Source organism: Molossus molossus, unplaced genomic scaffold (genome assembly GCF_014108415.1).
Source record: "Molossus molossus isolate mMolMol1 unplaced genomic scaffold, mMolMol1.p scaffold_m16_p_19, whole genome shotgun sequence".
In the NCBI taxonomy this organism is placed as follows: domain Eukaryota; kingdom Metazoa; phylum Chordata; class Mammalia; order Chiroptera; family Molossidae; genus Molossus; species Molossus molossus.
This window is the reverse complement of record NW_023425354.1, coordinates 33,344,300-33,368,398: the sequence shown is the minus strand read 5'-3', so window position 1 is coordinate 33,368,398 and position 24,099 is coordinate 33,344,300. Positions and strand designations below refer to the sequence as shown.

At 47.5% G+C, this 24,099-nt stretch overlaps 1 protein-coding gene across 1 annotated transcript; it reads left to right on the top strand.

The window, feature by feature from the left end:
* The first annotated feature begins 542 nt into the window (after window positions 1-542).
* On the top strand, window positions 543-23,699 carry KIF18B (kinesin family member 18B). Its single transcript, XM_036268471.1, has 16 exons — window positions 543-654; window positions 13,234-13,560; window positions 14,186-14,343; window positions 14,678-14,782; window positions 15,077-15,187; window positions 15,268-15,465; window positions 15,621-15,797; window positions 16,444-16,518; window positions 16,678-16,778; window positions 17,415-17,592; window positions 17,904-18,031; window positions 20,838-21,043; window positions 21,304-21,820; window positions 22,763-22,852; window positions 23,151-23,233; window positions 23,357-23,699. The coding sequence occupies exons 2-16, from the start codon at window positions 13,242-13,244 to the stop codon at window positions 23,551-23,553; spliced, it is 2,643 nt and encodes an 880-aa protein (XP_036124364.1). The 5' UTR covers window positions 543-654; window positions 13,234-13,241; the 3' UTR covers window positions 23,554-23,699.
* Window positions 23,700-24,099: the final 400 nt, after the last annotated feature.

The window sequence follows — 24,099 nt, the reverse complement described above, 5'->3', positions numbered from 1 at the left end:
CTGCCCAGTGATGCCCTAAGGGGCCGACCCATTCAACAATCAGTCCATGACACTCCTGGCACTGTCAAAACTAAGCGGGTGGAATCGCCATTCTCTGCCTCCACCGGCTTTTCCACATCAAGGCTGCTCTCGAAATTTACTCTTGGGATGGTCGAGGGGCGAGAAGAGATCCTGGACAGTGGTTTGGATAAGCGGATGCCCACAGAAAAAGCAGGTTTGAAAACGGGTTTGAAGTCTGGTTGCTGCAATTGGTGATAAACCCAGTCCGAGGGACGACAGTGGCGGACCGTGCCCCCCTCCACCCGAACTCAATCCCGTGCAGGTGTCTGCGGGTCAGTCTAGTCGGTCCAGCCTCGCAGACTGCCTCCAAACCTCTAGCTGGCAGTTACAGGAAGTGCGCAAGCGCACCATTGACAAAGCCCGCCGCCTCAGGTACTTTGTTACTTAGGAAACAGCCAATCAGAGATCAGGGCGGCGACCAATGGGAAGCGCGGACGAGCCGAGCCGGCTAATTTGAAAACGCGGTGCCGGCGGAGGTTTCCTCGGGGAGAGGAGAGTGTGGGGCGCCCCCTTCTTGGCCCGGGTCTCGGGTCTGCGGCCGGAGCGGCGACACGGCAGCGAGCGGAGACACCAGTGGCAGAGAACCGACGAAGGGTAAGCGCTCCCGCGGGCCCCTGCGCTCAGGTCTGGAACGCCTAGACCCAGCTGCTCAAGGCCGTTGCCCCAGCTCGACCCCTTTAGTGCGAGGTATTAAGGTGCAACGTGGAGACCAAGCAGGTTCTGCGGGGTCTCTCGGGAAAAGGGCAGGGGCGGTGCGGGAAGCAAGACGCTTCCTTACCGATCTGCACAGGAGGTCTCCACTCTGCTCATTTGTACCGGACCTAGTGTGACCGCACAACTGCACCGGGCCGGCCCTCTGTACATCCGCTCTGTGAAAGGCCCTTCTGCTCCTGGGTAAGGAAGAATTGGGACTTCTGGACACTAGATCTAGAGGCCGGGATCCCCTGCGCATCTGTATGGAGTAGCTAAGACACTCTCCACACATCTATGCAGGACTGATTGCAGAGTTGTGCCAGTGGCCAAAACTTAGTTACTAAGTTAGTTACTCAGTTACAGAGTCAATGTTTGAATGAAGGAAGGAATGAAAGAATATCTGTATGGTAGAAGACCATGCTTTCTTCTACTGCCCCTAGGATGCCTTCTCTTAGCTTTGACCCTTTTAGGTAGTGACGTAACTTGGAAAAGATAAAGCCTTGTATCTGCCGTGGGAAACATAGGGGATTTTACTAAAGACAGTTCTTCTGGCATCAAGGGAAAATGTTTGTCATATTAATCCTAATAATAATGGTTAACATTTTTTAGCACCACGTTTGAATGAACTTATTTACTTCTCACAACCTGTGGGATAAATACTAATATTATTTACATTTTCAGATTGGGAAACACAGAGAAGTTGAGCCTAGCTCAGAGGAGAAAGCGGACATTTTTCTGAATGAGCTTCTCAGTGTTACACTGCTTTCTCTAATCTTGTCCCAATTCTATTTCCTCCCCCTCACCACATCTCATGCATCAACTGCCAGTGTATCCAGTCCCTCTTTGCCTATTATTGAATTATCATACCCTCAGATTTTTAAAATTATTTTTAAAATATATATTTATTGATTTTTTATATAGCAAGGAAGGGAGTGAGTGGGAAAAGAGAGAGAAACATCAATGAGTGAGAAATATCCATTGGCTGCCTCCTGCACTCCCCACACTGGGGATCGAGCCCACAACCTGGGCATGTGCCCTGACCAGGAATTGAACCAGCGACCTCTCTGTGCATGGGACGACACTCAATCCACTGAGCCACACCGGCCGAGCTACCCTCAATTTTTTGCTTTTTAATTAATTAATTTTTATTATTATTATTTTTGTTGTTACAGATGTTTCTCCTTTTTCCCCCATTGACACCCTCCTCCCAATCTCAGCCCCCCCCCCCAGCGTTGTTGTCTATGTCCATGGTTATGCATACATGCATATAAGTTCTGTGGTTTATTTCCTCCCCACCCCCACTCCGTTCCCCTCTTCTGAGGTTTGTCGGTCCGTACCTTACATCTATGTCTCTGGGTCTATTTTGTTCATCAGCTTGTTTTGTTCATTATATTCCACAAATAAGTGAGATCATGTGGTATTTGTCTTTCTCTGATTAGCTTGTTTCACTTAGGATAATACTCTTCAGGTCCCTTTATGTCATCTCAAAGGATAAGAGATCTTTCTTTCTTATAGCTACATAGTATTCCATTGTGTATATGTATCACAGCTTTTTTATCCATTCATCTATCTATGAACACTTGGGCTGTTTCCAGATCTTAGTAGTTGTAAATAGTGCTGCTATGAACATAGGCATACATATATTCTTTCTGATTGGTGTTTTAGGCTTCTTAGGGTATATTCCTAGAAGTGGGATCACTGAGTCAAATGGCACTTCAATTTTTAATTTTTTGAGGAAACACCATATTGTTTTCCATAGTGGCTGCACCAGTCTGCATTCCCACCAGCAGTATACTAGAGTCCCCTTTTCTCCACACCCTCGCCAGCACTTGTTTGATTTGTTGATGGCAGCCTTTCTGGCAGGTATGAGGTGATACCTCATAGTTGTTTTAATTTGCATGTCTCTGATGATTAGTGACTTTGAGCATTTTTTCATATGTCTCTTGGCCATTTGTATGTCCTGTTTGGAGAAGTGTCTATTTAGGTCCTCTGCCCAATTTTTTTTTTTTTTTTATCCTCACCCGAGGACATTTTTCCATTTTTTACTCAGATAGAGCGGGAAGGAGAGAGAGGAAGGGAGAGAAACATCGATGTGAAAGGGACACATCGAGTGGCCACCACCCACACGACCCAACCAGGGCCGGGGACAAACTGCAGCCAGGTACATGCCCTTAGCGGGAACCGAACCCGGGTCTCTGTGGACCGCAGGCTGATGTGCTAACCGCTGAGCCAAACCGGCCAGGGCTGCCCAATTTTTAATTGGATTCTTTGTCTTCCTTTTGTTGAGTTGTAGGAGTACTCTATGCATTTTGGAAATTAACCCCTTATCTGATGTATTGTACTGGCAATCATGCTCTCCCATATAGTGGTTTTCCTTTCCCTTTTGATGCTTGTTTCTTTTGCTGTGCAGAAGCTTTTTAGTTTGATGTAGTCCCATGTGTTCATTTTTTCCTTTGTTTTTCTTGCCTTAGGCGTTGTATCAATGGAAATTCTGCTGCATGTGATGTCTGAAATTTTGTTGCCTACATTTTCTTCTAGGATTTTTATGGATTCACAAGTCACATTTAAGTCTTTTATCCATTTTGAGTTTATTCTTATGTATGGTGTAAGTTGGTTGTCTAGCTTCATTTTTTTTGCATGTAGCTGTTCAGTTTTCCCAACACCATTTATTGAAGACGCTATCTTCACTCCACTGTATGCTCTTGCCACCTTTGTCAAATATTAATTGAGCATGCCCTGGCTGGTTTGGCTCAGCGGTTAGAGTGTCAGCCTGCAGACCAGAGAGTCCCAGGTTCAATTCCCGCTAAGGGTATGTATCTTGCTTGCAGTTTGTGCACAGCCCCAGTTGGGGTCGGGTGAGTGGCAGCCAGTTGGTGTGCCTCTCACACATTGATGTTTCTCTCTCTCTCCCACTGTATCTGAAGATAAATGCAAAAATGTCCTCTTGTGAGGATAAATATATATGTATATATACACACACACACACACACACATATATATATGTATTTATATATATATAAATATATATGCATATATATAAATTGAGCATAATGACTTGGGTCAATTTCTGGGTTCTCTGTGCTGTTCCATTGATCTATATGTCTGTTCCTGTGCCAGTACCAGGCTGTTTTGATTACAATGGCTATGTAGTATAACCTGATATCCAGTATTGTGATCCCTCCTACTTTGTTCTTCTTTTTCAAGATTGCTGTGGTTATTAGGGGTCTTTTTTTGGTTCCATATAAACTTTTGAAGTATTTGTTCTGTGAAATATGTCGTCGGTATTTTGATGGGGATTGCATTGAATCTATAGATTGCTTTGGATAGTATGGACATTTTAATGTTGATTTTTTCAACCCATGGACAAGGTATATGCTTCCACTTTTTTATATCTTCCTCTATTTCTTTTTTCAGTGACTTATAGTTTTCTGTGAATAGGTCCTTTACTTCTTTGGTTAAGTTTATTCCTAGGTATCTTAATTTTACCCTCAGATATTTTAAGGTGTCTCAATTTGTTGGTCTTTATATTATCCAATTCAGCTCCATTTATACCTTTTTAAAAAATATATTTTCATTGATTTTTTTAGAGAGAAGGGAAGGGAGAGAGAGAGAGAAACATCGATGTGAGAGAGAATCAGCTGCCTCCTGCACGTCTCCCACAACCCGGGCATGTGCTCTGACCTAGAATCAAATTGGGACTTCTCAGTCCATGGGATGACACTCAATCCACCGAGCCATACTGGGTGGGCCATTTATATCTTTTTTTTTTTTTTCTTTATTGATTTTAGAGAGAGAGGAAGGGAAAGGGAGATAGAGATAGAAACATAGATGAGAGAGAACATTAATTGGCCGCCTCCAGCATGCCCCTGACTGGGGATTTGGCCCACATCCTGGGCATGTGCCCTGACCAGGAACCGAAACTGCGATCTCTTGATGCATGGGTCGATGCTCAACCACTGAGCCACACCGGCCGGGTCATTTATACCTTTTTTATTTTTATTTTTATTTTATTTTATTTTTTTTATCCTCACCCGGAGACATTTTTCCATTTTTTGTACAGATAGAGTGGGAGGGAGAGAGAGGAAGGGAGAGAGAGAGAGAAACATCGACGTGAAGGAACACATCGAGTGGCTGCCACCCGCACGACCAACCAGGGCCGGGGACAAACTGCAACCGAGGTACGTGCCCTTAGCGGGAACCGAACCCGGGTCTCTCGGGACCGCAGGCCGACGCTCTAACCGCTGAGCTAAACTGGCCAGGGCAATTTATACCTTTTTTAAAAAGGAGTATACAAATAGTATTTTTAGAGATATTCATAAAAATTGTTTCTATCTGGCGACAAAAAACAAATCTAAACAATTATCAGAGTTCAAGCCATATTCTCTTTCCATAAGCAATTAAGTTAAAAATACAAAAGAAAAAGGAATTAAAACAAACCCATATTTTAGATATTTTTAAAAACTCACTTAACTCAGTTAAATAGGATATCATAATTGTAATTAAAAGATAATTAGCATGAAACAGTGATAATACTATTTAGAAAACTTGTGGGATACACTTAAAGCAGTATTTCAAAGGTAATTTATAGTGTTAAGAGTTTATATTTGAACTTTTTTTTTATAGCTGAAAGTTAGTGAGGCAAACATATAACTTTAATAAGATAGAATACAACGACATAATAAACGTATAGGACATAAAAAAGGAATTAAGAGCAGAAATAATGGAGTAGAATTTTACTACATAATAGAGAGTCTTAACTTAGCCAAAATCTGTATCTTTAAAAAGACTACTAAAAAAGTCAAACCTCTAGCAGTAAAGGAAAAAAACATAGAAAAATGTTCTTAAGCATGAAGATAGAGACATAATTTTAGTTACTGAGAAATTAAAAGAGAAAAAGAGACTTTAGTGGAACACACTTTTTAACAATGCTTTTGGACAGTTTTCTAGGAAAAAACAATTTACCAAAACTGATTTAAGAAGCTCTGGAAATTTTTAATAGACCTAGTTGGGGCTGTTGAGGAAATTGAATTAGTTAAAAAATGTATACACCCATTAAAAAACATAAACAAACAAACAAAAAGAACTACCAAACTCAGCCAGAAATTTACAAGCAATTGGAGGAAATTATTCTCTTATATAAACCCCTTACCCCCAAAAAAGACAAGAACATATTTTCAGTCTCTTTTGTGATACCAAAAATGAGACAAAATTATAAACCAACCTCTTTTATAAATGTAGTTGTAAAAGTCTTAAATAAAATATTAACAATCAGAAGCCAGCAATATATATTAAAAACTGCATTATGGCCCTGGCCGGTTTGGCTCAGCGGTTAGAGCATCGGCCTGCGGTCCAGAGAGACCCAGGTTCGGTGTCCGCCAAGGGCACATACCTTGGTTGCAGTTTGTCCCCAGCCCTGGTTGGGTCGTGTGGGAGGCAGCCTCTCGATGTGTCCCTTTCACGTCGATGTTTCTCTCTCTCTCTCTCTCTTCCTCTCTTTCCCTCCCACTCTATCTGAACAAAAAATGGAAAAATGTCCTCGGGTGAGGATAAAACAAAAAATGCATTATGGCCCAGCCGATGTGGCTCAGTGGTTGAGCGTTGATCCATACACCAAGAGGTCACTGGTTTGATTCCTGGTCAGGGCGCAAGCCCAGGTTATGGGCCCAGTCCCCGGTGGGGGACATGCAGGAGGCAGCCAGTCAATGTTTTTGCTCATCAATGTTTCTCTCTCCCTTTCTCTTTCTCTAAAAATAAATAAAGAAGCCCAGCCGTGGCTCAGTGGTTAAGTGTTGACCCATGCACCAAGTGGTTGCCGTTTTGATTCCCCGTCAGGGCACAGGCCCAGATTGTGGGCTCAATCCCCAGGGGGGGCATGCAGGAGGCGGCTAATTGATGTTCTCTCTCATCGATGTTTCTATCTCTCTCTCCCCCTCCCTTCCTCTCTCTCTAAAATTAATTAAGAAAAAAAAATTTTTTTAAAGAGCGAAAGAAAGAAAAAATGCATTATGATCAAATTCGGTTAATTCCAGGAATGTGAGAATGGTTTATCCTTAGAAAATCTACTAATGCAATTTATATAATTACAGATTAAAGGAGAAAACATATTCCATTAGGCATAGAAATAGAATTCAGCAAAATTCAGTACCCATTCATGATTTTTTTTTAAATTTGGTAAATAAGAAATAGAGGTAAATTTTCTTAAACCAACACAAAGTTAAATAATAGGAGCATTCCTTATAAAATCAGCGAAGAGACAAGATTGCTCACTATTGCTGCCTCTGTTCAATATTGTACCAGAGATCCTAGCCATAACTTTAAGACGAGAAATAAATAAAAATAAAATTAGGAATAAGCAAAACTGTCATAGGATGAGGGGAGGTAGAAGCCACAAAAGCCCAGCTACAGGGCAGAATGGCCTGGTATGAAGAAGACTAATGCCTCTGCTGACAGTCTGAACAAGATTAAGTTCTGGCCTTGCTACTTACCATCTATGTGACAAATTCCTTCCTGAGCCTCAGTTTTCTCTGTGGATGTAACTATGGAATGCGATTGTTGTGAAAGTTAAATGACACCATTTGTAAGCCATTTAGCATAGGGCTGATACATAGTAAGTGCTCAATAAATGTTAGCTATAATAGTAATTACTTAGACTTTTGGATTCAGACTCCGCTCTTCCCTGGCCTTTATTCATCCATAGGACAAATATACAACCTTTACTGCATGCTGGCTCTGGTACCTAGGCATCTGTGGTGCACAGACTGTATCAGAAGAGGGTTCTGCTCCCTTAGAGCTTATGGACAAGAAACAAAAGTGTGTGAGAGATGTGAAGGAGCAATGAGGGACTACAGCAGTTCCTATAAAAATAGAACATCCAAGGGCTAGGCACCACCTGCCTTCCCAGCTCTCAATTTCTGCAGGCAGATCCCCTCAAGTCTTCAGAAATTCTTCTCCAGGGACTCCTGAGGAGCTTGGTCTTGTTCCACCTATCCCTCTGAAGGTGGGGAGAGGAAGCTATCCTGAAAACAACTGAATCTTGGCTTCCTAGCCCCAGCTCTGCAGTGAACTAGCCTCAGGGTTTTAATGAGCTGCCCTGGGTTAGAAACAGGACGTGACTGTGGCTGGCTCAGAACCCTGAAGATCTTATTAAAGAATCATCTCCCTCATACTTTGGGCTGAAATGCTCTTTCCAACTGAGGATCAAAGCAAACTTGACAAACGTTCTCTCATTAATCTCCCCATCCCCCCGGGGTGGGAGCAGATCTGTAGCTGTTTTCTCTCGCTCTCAAAGCAGGGAAGCTGGTGTATGGATGTGGTGTGGCTGATGGAAAGATCTCCCACCAGTCAGATGCAGAGCAGAGACCAGGACCCAGGTGTCCTAGCTGCAACCATGCCAAGTGTCACCCCCCACCCCCACCCCATGCCCCCAGTGCTGTTTCAGGAAGAAAGAAAACATCTCATTAGGCAAACATTCTGCCTTACTGGCCCTCAGGAAGCGGAGAGGAGAGAACTGTAAAGGTTATACGCACTCTGCTGCCAGTGCCCTTTTTAATTTCCTGCTTAGAATGTTAGGCTGTCGCTCCTCCTCAGCTGAAACCCTCCCTGCAGGGAGCTGGGTCTGCCATTAAGGCAGCCAGTGTTGACCCAGACTGTGGGGCAAAGTACCCTCTGCCTTCACTTCCCTGGGTGAAGGCAGAGGTTGATTGTGGGGATGGGAATGCAAGGATGGGAGACAGGAACTCTCGCTGAATGTTGAGAATTAGGTACATCCCGTGTGTCTGAAAGTATTTGCAGAATACATTATGCTATTTACATACAAGGGATTATAATTAGCCTAGCCAGTATGGCTCAGTGGTTGAGCATTGACTCATGTACCAAGAGGTCACCAGTTCAATTCCCAGTCAGGGCACATGCCCAGGTTGTGGGCCCAATCCCCAGTGGGGGGCATGCAGGAGGCGGCCAGTCAATGTTCTCTCTCATTGATGTTTCTATCTCTCTCTCCCTCTCCCTTCTTCTCTCTCTAAAATCAATAAAGAAAAAAAATTTTTAAAGAGATTATAATTATTAAAAAACATAAGGGGCCCTGGCTGGTTTGGCTCAGCGGTTAGAGCACCACCTTGCGGTCCAGAGAGACCTGGGATCAGTTCCCGCTAAGGGCACGTACTTCGGTTGCAGTTTGTCCCCAGCCGTGGTTGGGTCGTGCGGGTGGCAGTCACTCGATGTGTCCCTTTCACGTCTATGTTTCTCTCTCTCTCCCTCCCACTCTATCCGAACAAAAAAATGGAAAAGTGTCCTCGGATGAGGATTAAAAAACAAAACAAAACAAAAAACATAAGGGACACCCTGGCTGGTTTGGCTCAGCAGTTAGAGCATCAGAGAGACCAGAGAGAACTGGGTTCAGTTCCCGCTAAGGGCACATACCTGGGTTGCAGCTTGTCCCCGGCCCCGGTTGGGGTTGCGTGGGTGGCAACCACTCGATGTGTCTCTCTCATGTTGGTGTTTCTCTCTCTCTTCCTCCCTCTTACAACAGTGTGGTCATGAAAGCATAATATATAATATTTATTATAAGGCAGTATACGGGCTCCGCAGTCAGACTGCCTGGGCTGGAATCAGGCTTCATCACTAGCATTGGGATCTTGGGCAAGTTGCTTAACTCGTTTGGTCTCAATTTCCTCATTGAAAAATGAGTATAATAATTGTATCTGTCTTGTGGGATTGTGATGGAAATGAAAGGAGATCGTACTGGTAAGGTGCTTAAAACAGTCCCTCATATAATAGGTAAGCAGTTGCAGTCCAATTGCTGGAACAGGAAAAAAAATATACACGTGTAAAGAGATTACTATTGGTTGATATCCTGTTTTGTGTAGGGAGAAATTAAGAAGTTTGGAGGTAGGGACAGGAGTTTCAAATCAGCTCAATTCTGCCTCATTCCCAAAGGAAAAAATGATTTGTTTGCTGGAGTATTAGGTAGAAATTGCACTTTTCTTTGCTGAATGGCCCTGGTCCTGTCAGCAGGACTGTCTTTCCTGGAAAAGCACTCATCTGTTCATGTCCCCCAGCAACAGCCCCTGTTTCTTACCCCTGTTAAAATATCCCTAGAGTTGGGTTCAACTTTTTCAGGATATCTGTGACTTCTGCATTCCAAAAATTCCATCTCTACCCTTGGTAGGCTGGCTTGAAGGATAAGTGAAAAAAACAAGGAGAGAGATCTAAGGGGAATACAAGAGGGAATAAGCAAATAAGTGTTTGAAATCATTGCCAGGTCAACATTAGGAAATCTGTCCATGTCACCCTCTGCATTAAAAAATTAAAGGAGAAACACTCTGTGATCATCTCAGCTAGTGCCAAAAAAGCATCTGATAAAATTTAGCTCCCATTCCTAATGGACAGTGAAGGGTGGGGAACTAAATATAGAAGAGCTAAAAATAGAAAGTCACTGTCATTATTTGCAAACTATACCATCATTTAATTGAAAAATCTAAGAGAATCAATGACAGTCTATTAGAACTAATAAGGGAGTTCAGTAAAGTGCCCAGATACAAGATCTGCATACAGAAATTCATTGCTTTCCTATATTATGGCAAAAACGAATTAGATAATGCAATTTTTAAAAGAGTCTATTCACAATATAATAAAGACTATACAATAACTAGTAATAAGCCTATCAAGAAATACACAAAAACTCAAGTGAAGAAAACTATAAAATTTTACTGGGGACTATAAAGTGGTGAATAATGAAAAGAGATACTATGTTCCTAGATGGGAAGACTTGATAAGATGCCCATTCTACTCATATTAACCTATAAATTCAAAGTATTCCCAATTAAAATCTTAACAGGATTTTTCACAGAATTCTGTAAACTGATTCTAAAATTATGTGCCAGACGAGATGCCTGAGAATAGCCAAGAAAAAGAACAATGAGGTAAGATATTATAGAACCACAGTAGTTAATTACAACAGTGAGTTACTGGAAAAGGAATAGACACATCAGCAGAACAGAATGGAGGACAGTCCAAAAACAAATTCATGTTTATAGGGTAATTTGGTTATGTTAAATGTGGCATTTGAAATTGGTGGAGAAAGAATATGCTATTTAACCCTGGTGGGGTAGCCCAGTTGGTTAGAGCATCATCCCAATACACCAAGGTTGTGGGTTCGATCCCAGGTCAGGGCACATACAAGAATCAACCAATGAATGCATAAATTAGTGGAGCAGCTGATCGATGTCTGTCTGTCTGTCTGTCTGTCTGTCTCTCTCTCCCCCTCTCTCCCTCCCTTCTCTCTAAAATCAAAACAATAACAACAAAAAGGAATACACTATTTAATAAATGATCTTGAGATAATTGCTTACCATTTAGAAAGAAGTCTAGAAAACTTACACCATTCACAAAAAATAAATTCCATTACCTTGGGGGAAGAAATGTCTTCTTAAATATGACATAAAAATCATAAAAGAAAATTTGACACATTTGACCACTTAAAATTTTATTTTTATTTTTTTAAATATGTTTTTATTGATTTTTTGGGAGAGAGAGATAGAAACATCCATGTGAGAGAGAAGCATTGGTCTGCTGCCTCCTGCACGCCCCCTACGGGGAATCAAGCCCACAACCCAGACATGAACCCTGACAGGGAATCAAACTGGGACCTTTCAGTACATGGGACTGATGCTCAATCCACTGAGCCACACTGACTAGGCTGACCATTTAGAATGTTAAAGCTTCAGTATGGTCAAGGTAGGATTTTTTCTAAGAATGCATGGTTGGTTTGATACCAGGAATAATATCAGTAATTTACCACTTCGACAAAATAAAAGAGAAGAAACACATATCAGGAGATGCTGAAAGAGCATTAGGTAAAATTTTAGACCTTCCTAATAACAACAGTAAAAGAAGAATAGAAGAAATTACTAGTAAGATAATGACTATTATCCAAAACTAATTTCTAAATAGTAAAGCACTAAAGCTTAGTCATTTCCTTTAAAATCAAGAACAAGACAGGAATGCCCATTATCATCATTATTATTCAACATTGTTGTGGAAGTTTTAGGGATTACAATAGACAAGAAATAAAATATTTGGTATAAATATAGAGAAAAAAGGTTAAAAAAAATTTTTTTTTCTGATATATAATTGCATACTCTGAAAAACCCACTAAGCCCTAATTTAAAACAAAACAAAACAAAACAACAATTGGAATTAATAAGAGAGTTTGAGGGTGGAAGTTATAAGGCAAATATATAAAAATTAATTGTGTTTCTCCATACTAGCAATTACCACCTGGAAATGGAGATGGGGGAAGATGTTCCATTCATAAGAGTGATTAAGTCCATAAAGTACTTGGAAATCATATTAAAAGGGCAATTACAGAACCTATCTGAAGAGAAAGAAAACTATAAAATCTTATTGAGGGACATAAAAAATATCTGAACAAATAGAATGGCAATAGTCATGTTTTTGTATGAAGAAGTTTAATATAAAATAAATATGTAATATAATTCCAATAAGGTTTTGGGGGCAGTGGGAGGTGTTCTGGGTTGGGGATGGAACTGATAAAATTTTCTTAAAGTCAAATAGAACAATAAATGTCTGAATATAGCCAAGAAAACCATAGAAAAGAAGGAGCAGTGGAGGGCGGGCCTCTTGCCTTACTAGATAAAAAGCATACTGTAAAGGAATGGAATGGAAACAGTGTGGTGTTAGCACAGGAGTAGAAAGATTAGTGGAACATAACAGAAAGCCCAGTAATAGGCCTCTGAAAGAAATAGAGTCATTTGGATATGACAAACGTGGTATTTCAAGTGAGAAAGATTTTTATTTATCTTTATTTATTTTTATTTATCTTTATTTATTTTTAATGTTTTTTTATTTTTTATTCTTTATTTATTTTAGAGAGAGAGGTAGAGAGAGATAGAAACATCAATGAGAGAGAACATTGATCGGCTGCCTCCTGTATATCCCCCACTGGGGATTTGGCCCACAACCTGGGCATGTGCCCTACTGGGAATCGAACTAGCGACCTCTTGATGCATGGGTTGATGCTCAACTACTGAGCCACACCGGCCAGGCGAGAAACATATTTATTTTATTATTACTATTTTTTAATCCTCACCCGAGGACATTTTTGCATTTATCTTCAAACAGAGCGGGAGGGAGAGGGGGGGAAAGAGAAAGAGAGAGAAACATCTATGTGAGAGAGATACATCAACTGGTTGCCACCCACACGACCCCAACTGGGGCTGGGGACAAACTGCAACTGAAGTATGTGCCCTTAGCAGGAACTGAACCCAGACTCTCTGGTTCACAGGCTGACGCTCTAACCCCTGAGCCAAACTGGCCAGGGCAAAAGAAAGATATTTATTAATAATTGGTGCTGGCACCAATATTCTTACTCTCGAGGTATAAAACAGAGATCGGCTGTTGGGATCGGGGTTGGGGACCTGGGGTCAGATTGGTCCTCATTTCCATTGTGTTTCTTCCCAGGTGCTGCCATGGTGATGGCGGTGGAGGACAGCATGGTGCAGGTTGTGGTCCGGGTGCGGCCCCCCACCTCACGGGAGCTGGAGAGCCAGAGGAGGCCTGTGATTCAGGTGGTAGACGAGCGGGTACTGGTGTTTGACCCTGAGGAGCCTGACGGGGGCTTCCTTGGCCTGAAATGGGGCAGCATCCATGACGGCCCCAAGAAGAAGGGCAAAGACCTGACGTTTGTCTTTGACCGGGTCTTTGGTGAGGCGGCCACCCAACAGGATGTGTTCCAGCACACCACTCACAGCATCCTGGACAGCTTCCTCCAGGGCTACAACTGCTCAGGTGAGAATCTGAGCAGTGAGGAGGAAGAGCCCTCCTTGGTAGCTGCCTTGCCTCCCTGCTTCCCTCTCAGAGTTTTATGGGTCTCCTGATGGGTGCCCCCCTCTGCCTCAGCTGGGCACTTGTTGAGGAGGGCTGTGGGCCTTGCATTCTCTGTGGGTCCTCCATTCATTCTTTTCCTGTGTATGAGCACTCCCCTGGGCCCTGGGATACAGTAGCAGATCAGACAGACATGAGTTTAGAGAGGGAGAGAAGACACTAATTGAAATCACACCCACAAGTGTGTGGCTAAACACCAAGGTAAGTGATAGGAGGGAAAGAGCCATGGGCCTTCAGCAGAGGAAGAAGGCATCCCTGAGGAAGGGAGATGCCGCACCCACCATGGAGACCCCTTTGCTCTCGAATTCGCAGACCTGTAGGAAAGCTAGGGCACAAACGTAGGGAACTCAAGCTTCAGTGCAAACATGGGGGGTGTGAGTGGGTAGGAGCAGTGGGACTATGCACATAGAAAGCAAAGGAAGGGGCTCGGGGAGGGAGGGGTGAGCTGGGTGGAAATGCACAGGGGGAGTCACTAGAGAAGGTGGGTCTGGCCCTGCCACCACCCTGCTCCTCACTCTGTCCTCTGCAGTGTTTGCCTATGGGGCCACTGGGGCCGGGAAGACGCACACCATGCTGGGAAGAGAGGGGGACCCCGGCATCATGTACCTGACCACTATGGAACTGTACAGGCGGCTGGAGGCCCACCAGGAGGAAAAGCAATTCGAAGTGCTCATCAGCTACCAGGAGGTAGGGCCGTCCCCTCCCTGGGACTGGGTGGCCTCATCCCTCATTCTCACAACCACCTCAAGAGGGGGTGGAGTGGGTAGTGGGGGAGAGGGTGGTAGGAAGTGGGCAGATGGGGACCCAGTGAGGGCCCAGAGGGCAGAAACCACTCAGAGAGAGCCTGCTTGTGAACTAAACCTGCTCTTGTCACTTAACATCATCCCGCAAAGTGCTGCTCGTGTTACAGGGTCTGGTCACGTTTCCCCTACCCAGCAGCTCAGCCCTCCCAGCCCCTAGGCGAGAGGTGTCCTGATGGGTCCTGCCCCTCAGGTCTCTCCCTTGCTTCCTTTCTCCTCAGGTGTACAATGAGCAGATCCACGACCTCCTGGAGCCCAAGGGGCCCCTTGCCATCCGTGAGGACCCCGACAAGGGCGTGGTGGTACAAGGCCTTTCTTTTCACCAGGTGTGAGATTGGGCTCAGGTGGCATGAACAGTCCCATTGGTCCTCCAGGGTTCCCTCACCAGGCAGTTTGGGGGTACCCCTTATTCCATGGGGGTGCTGGTGACATGGGTTCTGAAGAGCAGCTCTCTTTTTTTTTTTTGTGGTACGTGCCCCTAGCGGGAATTGAACCCAGGAGTCTCTGGTCCGCAGGCCAACGCTCAACCGCTGAGCCAAACTGGCCAGGGCAAGCAGCCCTCCTATTGGGGGAAAGTCCTGGTGGGGAAACCACAGCTCCCTTCCTGGTCATCTCTGTAGCCAACCTCTGCTGAGCAGCTGCTAGAGATGCTGACCAGAGGGAACCATAACCGCACGCAGCACCCCACTGATGCCAATGCTACTTCCTCCCGCTCCCATGCCATCTTCCAGGTGAGAGGGGTCGTGGGTCAGAGCCTGAAGACAGGGTTTCTGATGCCCAGCGCCCCCTCACCCCTGCCCTCTGCCCCCAGATCTTCGTGAAGCAGCAAGACCGGGTTCCAGGTCTGACCCAGGCCCTTCGGGTGGCCAAGATGAGCCTGATTGACCTGGCTGGCTCAGAGCGGGCGTCCAGCACCCACGCGAAGGGGGAGCGGCTGCGGGAGGGTGCCAACATCAACCGCTCTCTGCTGGCCCTCATCAATGTCCTCAATGCCCTGGCTGACGCAAAGGTAAAGCTGCACAGACCCAGGGTCCCCCACAGGACAGCCACTGAGTGCCTGAAGCCAAGGGTTCCTCCCTTCAGCCCTGGGCCAGAGGCTGCCAGATCCCAGTCTGGTCTGTCTGGTGCAGCCACCTCACCCCAGGCCCACTCACTGCCCCCCAGGGTCGCAAGTCTCATGTGCCCTATCGGGACAGCAAACTGACCCGTCTGCTCAAGGATTCCATCGGGGGCAACTGCCGCACGGTGATGATTGCTGCCATCAGCCCCTCCAGCCTGACGTATGAGGACACTTACAACACCCTCAAGTACGCCGACCGGGCCAAGGAGATCAAACTTTCGGTGCGTGTCAGCCTGGTGTAGGGGGAGCCCCCAGGCTGGGAGGAGGAAGGGACAGGACCCACAGGCTTCCTCTGGTGCCTGGAGCAAGGATTCCCACAAGGCAGAGGGAAGACATTCCTGAGCCTCTCTCTTCAGGGAAATTGTGCTAGAAGTGACACAGTCCCTGTCCTTGGGAAGACTCTAGTTTGAGGAGAGGCAGGTTGGTCTCCAAATCTCAGGAAAAGAGTCAAATACAGCATTGGATGATTCCGGCAGAGCTGTCTCAAGAGGGAGGCAACAGGAGGGGGTGGCAGAGTATTGGCCAGTGATCTTTTTTAGACTTGTTTTTAGCAGCAGAACAACATAAACACCAACATGTAACACAGACACAGGCAGAGCTGCTCTGGTTTTCCTGCCTCCTCCAGAGAGCCCTGGCTGGGTGAGAGTGTATTAGTCGGGCAGTCAGGGGCCTTGGGTTCAAAGGCAGCCTCTGCCTCCTGCTGTGGTCTCAGGCAAACCACTGACCTTCCCAGGTCTGTTTCCCCAGTGGTGAGTGTGAGTCCCCGGAATATGAGAGGTGCCTGGCGCAATGCCTGGCCTTTTGAAGTGGTTGCTTAAAGCTACTTTGAATGAACAAACAGATCTCTCCCCTGTGTCCCCGTCTCAGCTGAAGAGCAATGTGGTCAGCCTGGACTCTCACATCAGCCAGTACGCCACCATCTGCCAGCAGCTCCAGGCTGAGGTGAGGATCCCACTGGGGAGCATGGCCGGGAGGTAGGACTCCCAGGCTTGGTGGGATGTGGCAGCAGAACAAGAGACAGGAGCATTGGCGGGGAGGGCAGGCAGCCCCTGCCTCCTTTGCTCACCTGGGGCTCTGAGGAACTGACTGTTTCGGTTCCAGGTGGCCACCCTGAGGGAGAAGCTTCGAGTGTATGAGGCCGGAACCCAGGCCCCACAACAGGACCTCCCACAGCCCCCCAAATTGGGCTCTCCGCAACAACCGTGAGTTCTGTGGCACATACCTGCCCCATCCTTCAGCTCAGCGGGGAAAGCCCCCCATCTCCAGATGGTTGTGACACCTAGAGTTAGAGGTTCCCACCCAGTGCCCAGCACACTGATTGGCACCCAGAATGCTCTGTCAAATGAGTAAATGACACCCCAGCCCATATAAGCAGTATTTATTATTCAAAAGAAGGTACAGCCCTGCCCGGTTTGGCTCAGCAGTTAGGTCGTTGGCCCACAGACCAAAGGGTCTCGGGTTCAATTCCATGTACCTGGGTTGCAGGTTTGATCCCCAGTACCGGTCAGGGTTGTGAAGTAGGCAACCAATCGATGTGTCTTTTTCACATCAATATTTCTCTCTCTCTCTCCCTCCCTTCCACTCTATCTAAAAATCAATGGGAAAATATCCTCGGGTGAGGATTAACAAAAAAAAAGAAGGTACAGTTAAGAGGTTGGTGTCGTTGTTCCCTAAACCAGAAAATGCCTGTCTCCTTCTCCCCCTCTCAGCTACTGCCCACTTGTTACCCAAGCATCCATTCTTATGGGCTCTGTACCACCTTCCCCTTCCCTGCTTACCCCCACCCCCACCCCTACTTTTCACCCCTTAAACTCCTCATTTCCCCTTGGCCTTCCCAGTTCTTCCCCACCATCCTGCCATCCCAACGAGCTCTGCACCCCAGAGCCCCACCCAGGGTCTGCAGTCCTTCAAGAGGAGAGCCTGGAGGCAGAGGCCCAGGTGGACAGGGTCGTGGAAGGGAACTCCTCAGACCGGGAGCAGCCCTCAGAGAACAAAGACAAAAGCTTGGCCAAGGAGGTAAGACTTAGAGCTGGTGGAATATTAGAAGAAATGCCCTTTCCAACTCAGAATCCCTTCAGTCCCAGGTTCTCTACCTGGGTGTCACATCTTAGTCATTAGGAGGCTTTCAGAGCCTAAGAGGAAGGAGAGCGGTTCCGTCAGATCCTGGGGTCTGGAAGTGAGGAGTGTGTGCTTCCAGCAGGCGAGCAGGACCTGGCTGTTCAGGAGCTGTCATCCCCACTCTTGGAAGAGGGAAGGATTTTAGAAGCTGCTCACATAGGGAGAGAGATCATCCTGAGCCCTCTACCTGTGACTTCTTTCCTCTTCAGGTTCCGATTCAGGTGCCAGAACAGAGCCTCCGACAGTCCCTGCTGGAGTCCCCTGGCTTAACCCTAGAGCCCAAGCAAGTCATGGGCTGCCTGTCACCACAGAACCTGGGAAGGGACCATTCCAAGCAGTAGGTGTCCTCTTACTCTTCTCTGGGCTCCAAGAAGGGAGGTGATGGGTTCCAGCCTCCTGGGGTGGGAGTTGGTGCTAAGTCACAAAAGTTCCAGTTAAAAATCAGGTCTTTTTCACCATTGTCCATTATGTGCTTTTAACAACTTATTATCACCTACTTGATTCATTTATCATCTCTCTATTTACTCCTCCACACAGCTGGCAGTCCAACGGAAGGGAAGCAAAATGCCCAATTCCGTCGTGATAGTTGGCAAGGGCAGGGCCACCTGGGCTAGGGCTTTGCTTTCCAGTCTGAGGGCCAAGCTACCATCCTCAACAAGGAGGGAGCAGCCAGGAGTCGGGTGGCTGGCTGAGGAAGGGACAGCCTTCCTGAGTCAGATGTTTACCACGTTTCTTCATCAACAAATTGTAGCTGTTTCTTCTCAAAAGTAAATACAAACCACCACCCAAAGCCAGAGAGAGATTTTGAACCACTCTTTCTGTCCTTAATGGAGAGGTGCTGCTAATATTTTTCCCTTTGGCCCCCAGAACATAAATCCCCTGCCACTTAACTCTGCTGCTGCCAACCCCAGTCCACCCTCCCGAGCATGCTTCATGCTAGGCAGTGTATTTAAAGCTTCCAGACAGAAGGGCCTGTTTAATTTTATTTCTTGTCGGGGAGTGTCTGTTCTCAACTCAGCAAAAATGCCGCAGCCTGAATAATCAGCAGCTTATTATCTGTCTCCTGTTGCCGACTCCCTGGGGCCTCGCAGTGGCAGGGCTGCCTGATGGGATGTCCCCTCGGAGCCCAGGGAACAACCATGGGTTCCCACTTATGACTCAGGGTCTCTCTGCCTGGTGTCCTTGTTGTGAAGAGGACCAGGGTTCTCTTTTCTGCTGTGTTTCTGGTTTTGTGGCCTCTGACAAGTTGCTTCAGTCGTGGCTATGATTTGAGGATCATAGCCCTAATTATTCTCCCTACGTCGAGCTGAAGTACTAATAAAATGTGATAGAAAACCCCAAATGTAAGGGGTTACAGAACATTCTAGGTCATCTCCATACTTGGAAACACCCTAACAGTCAGATAATCAAAAATAATTTCTCTTGCCCTGGACTGTTTGGCTCAGCGGTAGAGCGTCGGCCCACGGACCAATGAGTTGTGAGTTCGATTCCTGTCAAGGGCACATACCTCGGTTGTGATTTGTCACTGGCCCTGGTTGGGGTGGTGCGGGAGGCAGCCACGCGATGTGTCCCTTTCACGTCGATGTTTCTCTCTCTCTCTCTCCCTCCCACTCTATCTGAACAAAAATGGGAAAATGGCCTCGGGTGAGGATAAAAAAAATAAAATAATTTATCTTTGGCTTTAGACTTTAGAATCTAAGACCACCAGGGTACTGAGTCAATCTTAGATTTTCCAGTTCAGTGGTTTTCAGAATTTTTTCTGCTGCGAAGTCCTTTCTTCAAATGAAATCTTATGCTTGAAGTCTAATATGGAGAACAGATAAGGCAGAGCTGCTCCATTTAAAATGTCCTCAGATGAGTTTCTTCAAACCTAATTTGAAAACCCCGATATAGACCAAGTCTCCATTTGTCAGACGGGATACTGAGGCACTTGCCTGGGGCCACGCAACTATAGCAAGAGGGATGGGGCCAGACCCGGTTATCTGACATCCAGGCCAGTACATTTCTCCTAAACACCCACTTTCCTTAGCAGTCTAATCTTTATATGTGTGGCTTAAGCGGATATCGAATGAGCTTCTGCTGTGTCCTTTTTAATTTATATCCTGCCTTCTTTCACAAAGGCCTGGAGGCTGCTTTAGAAAATGAGCTTGGGTTCCCCAAACACGCACTGAGGGCAGAGGAGGAGGCTCAGAGGTGTCCAGGCAGGTAGTAGATTATGCTACCTGAGGATAAATTATGGGCCAGAAATAATGCCCACTGAGATAATTGTGTTTCTTCTTTATCATAGGTGTGCCTGGCAGAAAGGAAATTTGCTTTATTAGAATCTAAATTTATAACATCAATAATCGCATTACCCTCCTTATTGCCCTTAAAGAGCCCCTCAGTGCATGGGAAGTGTGCGCCGGTTCCCACACCTTTCGGCATCCCAGCCACTAACAGAAAGCACAGGCCGAAGGCACTTTTGAGGGTCCCCTCAGAACCAAATCACACAGCCTATCTTATTTAATCTTCTCTCATCCTAACAAAATGGCATTATTTCTATTTTACAGGAAACAGTAGTTGGCTCACCTTATAGTGCTCACTCTTTAAATACCAAGTGCTCTTTAAATACTCTCTGTGTAAAATAATTCATTTCCTCTTCCCAGCAACCTGATGAGATGGGTACTCTGTTATCCTCAGGGAAAGGATGTGGAGGCTGAGGGTAAGCGGTGGTCCAGGCTCAACAGGTGGGAAGCGTAGGAGCAGGCTGGCAGGCTGGCAGTCTGACTTGACCGCTACCTTTCACTGCCCCTGCAGTAAATGAACTCACTCAAGATCACTGCACTGACAGGTGGCAGAGCTGAGGGGAAACTCAGACCTTCTGAGTCCAAGGCCACTCCACGCCCTTTCTCTACTTCCCAGGTCACTGTCTTTGTCGGGAGGCATGTTTAGTGGGTAAAGCCTCCCACCGTTACCTGTGACCATCTCTGCCAACCTTGGTCTTCAGCAAGGTTGTGGCAGAGCAGGAGCCATGGCCGGGATGGTGGGGAGGCCAGCCCACCTGTGCTCCTCACCACACCTGGAGCATGAGGCCAGGTGCATGGCAGAGAGGACCCTGGCCTGCCAGGTCTGAGTAGATAGGGATATCCTTCTCTCTGTTCCAGGTTGGCGCTGAAGGTACTGTGCCTGGCCCAGCGGCAGTACTCCCTGCTTCAAGCAGCCAACCTCCTGACCCCTGGCATGATCGCAGAGTTTGAGACCCTACAGCAGCTGGTGCAAGGGGAAGAAACCAGGCCTGGAACAGAGGCCTCAGGGACTCTTGGCCCGGCCAGGGGGGCACCTCTGGTTCAGGAGCTGTGTTCAGAGTCAAGTGAGTCTTGCCCCTGCTCTGCCTCTGCCGATTGGTGCCGTCTCCAAAGCCCAGCTGGTGCTGAGAGGTAGCTGGGGCCTTAGGTGCTGGAATAGGACCCCTGGGATCATGGGGCACGCAGAGAGGCTCCAGGAGTCACGACAGAACTGAGGAGTTAGGGACTCCTGCATATCTCCCGTATCTCTCTCCCCAAATTCTAGAAACTTTCCTTCTTTTTGCACAGTCCCTGACCTCTCAACACCCTCCTTCTCTATACCCAGAGTCTCCAGGATACTCTGGCCCTGTGACCCGGACCATGGCAAGGCAACTGAGTGGACTCATGCACAGTCTGGGGGTCCCACCTGGGCCTGACTGCACCTCAGCCCAGGCATCTCTGCAGCCCACGGAGAAGAAGAGAAGGAGACCGAGCCCCTCAGAGCAAGACAGTCCCCCAGCCCCAAAGCCAGGGACCAAGCGCCAGCACCAGTCCTTCCTGCCCTGCCTGAGAAGGGGATCCCTGCCTGAGGCTCAGCCTTCATTCGGACCCATTACCCCCAAAAAGGAAAGGGTCTCCCCCTGCCATTCTCCTCGCTTTTGCCCAGCCACGGTCATCAAAAGCCGGGTGCCTCTAGGCTCTTCAGCTCTGCAGAACTGCTCCACCCCTCTGGCCCTGCCTGCTCGGGACCTCAATATCACCTTTGATCTGTCTGAGGAACCCCCCTCAAAGCTGGGTTTCCATGAATGCACTGGCTTGGAAAATGTCCCCCAAAACAGGCTGGATCAACCCTTCATCCCCAGGTGGGTCTCCCTTCCTGCCTTCCTCCCAGCCCTCCCAACAGGGGATCAGGGGTCAGCAAGGGACAGTGGTGCTGCCTAGAGGAATGGAAGACAGTCCAGCTCTTGGAGCCTAGATATTTGCCGTCTCTTTCCTTTTGGTCTGATCACGCTGCTCCCCAGGCCAGGAGGGCAGAACGTACAGTCCCAGGGAGGCATTGCTCCTCTCAGGGGCCCTGCCTTGCTTGTCTACTTCAAAGCCACCAGCCCCGTGCTGGTTTGTGGCACGACCATGAGTAGCTACAAACAGGACCCCCACTTGGGGAGGGTCAGCAGGAAGCAGGAATTCACGTGGGCAGTACAGTCCTCTGTTTCTCTGCATCGCTTGGGTTCTTTGCCCCAATTTGAGCTCTGTGTCCCACTGAGAAATACCTCTGTCTGCCACTGCCACCCCCTGATTTTACCTTGGCATCCAGAACCAGGAAGGGGATCCTCAGAAAACTTACTCAGCGTTTTTCAGTACAAAGATGAAGCTCTTACCTCCACCTTCCACCCATGGGTCAGGGTAGGGGAACAGCGACCAGCTCAGGACAGTCCGAGGCCAAGAACAAGTGGCAGATTGACCTGGACTTGTGAGGCCAAGGACAGCAGGCTGCCCACTGCGCCCCCGCCTCTCCCACGGCCTGAACCACCTCTCAGTAACAAGCTCAAAGCGTGCAGGTGGAAGGGTGAAATTGTTTGAACTCCAGTTCCCTGGACGCACCAGAAACTGACACCTGGATGTTCTCCCAGAACAGGCCTGTCACTCAGCTGTCAGCCCAGGCTGAGTGAGGCAGGGAGAAGAATCCACCTCTTAGTGGGAAGAAACCTCAGAGGTCATCTTGTCCAACCTCCCCACCCCCCAAGCTGGTACCCTTTTCTTGTTCCCTCCTGATCTGCCTCCCTTCATCTTTCTCCCTCCCACAGTGGCCCTGTGTCCCTGTTCACCAAGAAGGGCCCCAAGCCAGCATCTTCCTTCCCTGAGACCTCAGCCCGCAAGAAGAGGCGCCTTGTGAGGTGAGGTTGGGGAAGTGTAGGGGGAGAGAATCTTTCACCAGGACGGTGGACACCTGGGCCAACTACAGGCCCCCATGTGTCCCTGGACCACTTGGAGCCACTAGCGGGACTGAGCCCCTCTCCTCTACTTCCCTCCCTGACCCCACAAAGCTCCCCTCCCACCTCTCACACCCTCAGATCTGGCCTTGGAAGTACCTGTTGGTGCTCAAGGCTTGGTGTCTAGGTCCACCCCAGCCCCCACCTGTAGTCCAGGGGAACAGCTGTGACCTGACCTTCCCTCCTTCCTTCCTGCCCTCAGTTCCTCCGCCTCCCGCCGCAGCCGCATCGCCCGCCTCCCCAGCAGCACCTTGAAGAGGCTAGCTGAGTCCCTGGCAACCCCGGGTGACTAGCACTGGGAACAGGGATGGCCTTGCCAACTGTGATAATAACAGGAACTGGGAAGGGACAAGGTGGGCTGAGACCCGAAGGCCTGGGAGTGCTTCCAAGCATCTGAGGAACCCTGATGAGAGAGATGGGAGATGAGATGGAGAACAGACAGCCTCACTTTTCTCCTTCCTCCCTGCCTCCCCCTCCTACTGGCCTGTGGAGCTCCCCTTTGGTCCCCACTGCCTGCAGCCTCCTGCAACCTGAGGAGCCAGAGGGAACTGAGGAGGGTTAGGGAAGTGCTGTCAGCTGGGAGCTGCATCGCCAAGGTGTCCTGACTGCTGTCCCCTCTTGGATCCTGGAGCACCCTGCACCAGGAGCGCTGACCTTCCCTCCTCAGCTTGGAGCAATTAATGCCAACACCCTCTTCTATTAACACTCCTCTCCCAGACATTCATTCTGCTACTCACCCTCTTTATTAATCTGTTACACTCAGCTTCTCAGCATGTATATATAAATTTGTGAGTGTGAATGTGTTGCTATTTTAAAGGGTGCTACCATGTTTCCCCCTAGTTTATAACACCCTCCCTGCAGGCAGGTGGCTGGGGGCTTTGTTTCCCCACCCCCAGTCTAACACAGGGCTCTGTCTAATGATGGCAGTGGAGGAGGGATGAGGAGGAGATGGAGGGGGCCTGGTGGGGAGCCCCAGCTTGGCTCTTCCTGGTTTTTGAGAGAGGGACATCTTCGGTTCCATCCCCCTATTTCTGCCACCCTCCTCCCAGTCTGGAGCAGAAGCCACAGTCCTGGTGATGATACAGAAGATGGTGGTGCCTTGGTTGCCAAATGGAGATAGCTTCACCGTTTTTACCCTATTGTAAACAGGC

Excerpts from the sequence above, each read along its gene's own strand:
- KIF18B (XM_036268471.1), top strand. The coding sequence starts at position 13,242 with ATGGTGATGGCGGTGGAGGACAGCATGGTGCAGGTTGTGGTCCGGGTG. Across the intron at positions 17,593-17,903 it reads ACAAAAGCTTGGCCAAGGAG|GTTCCGATTCAGGTGCCAGA; the intron begins GTAAGACTTAGA and ends TTTCCTCTTCAG. Across the intron at positions 23,234-23,356 it reads TGAGTCCCTGGCAACCCCGG|GAGAGAGATGGGAGATGAGA; the intron begins GTGACTAGCACT and ends AGGAACCCTGAT.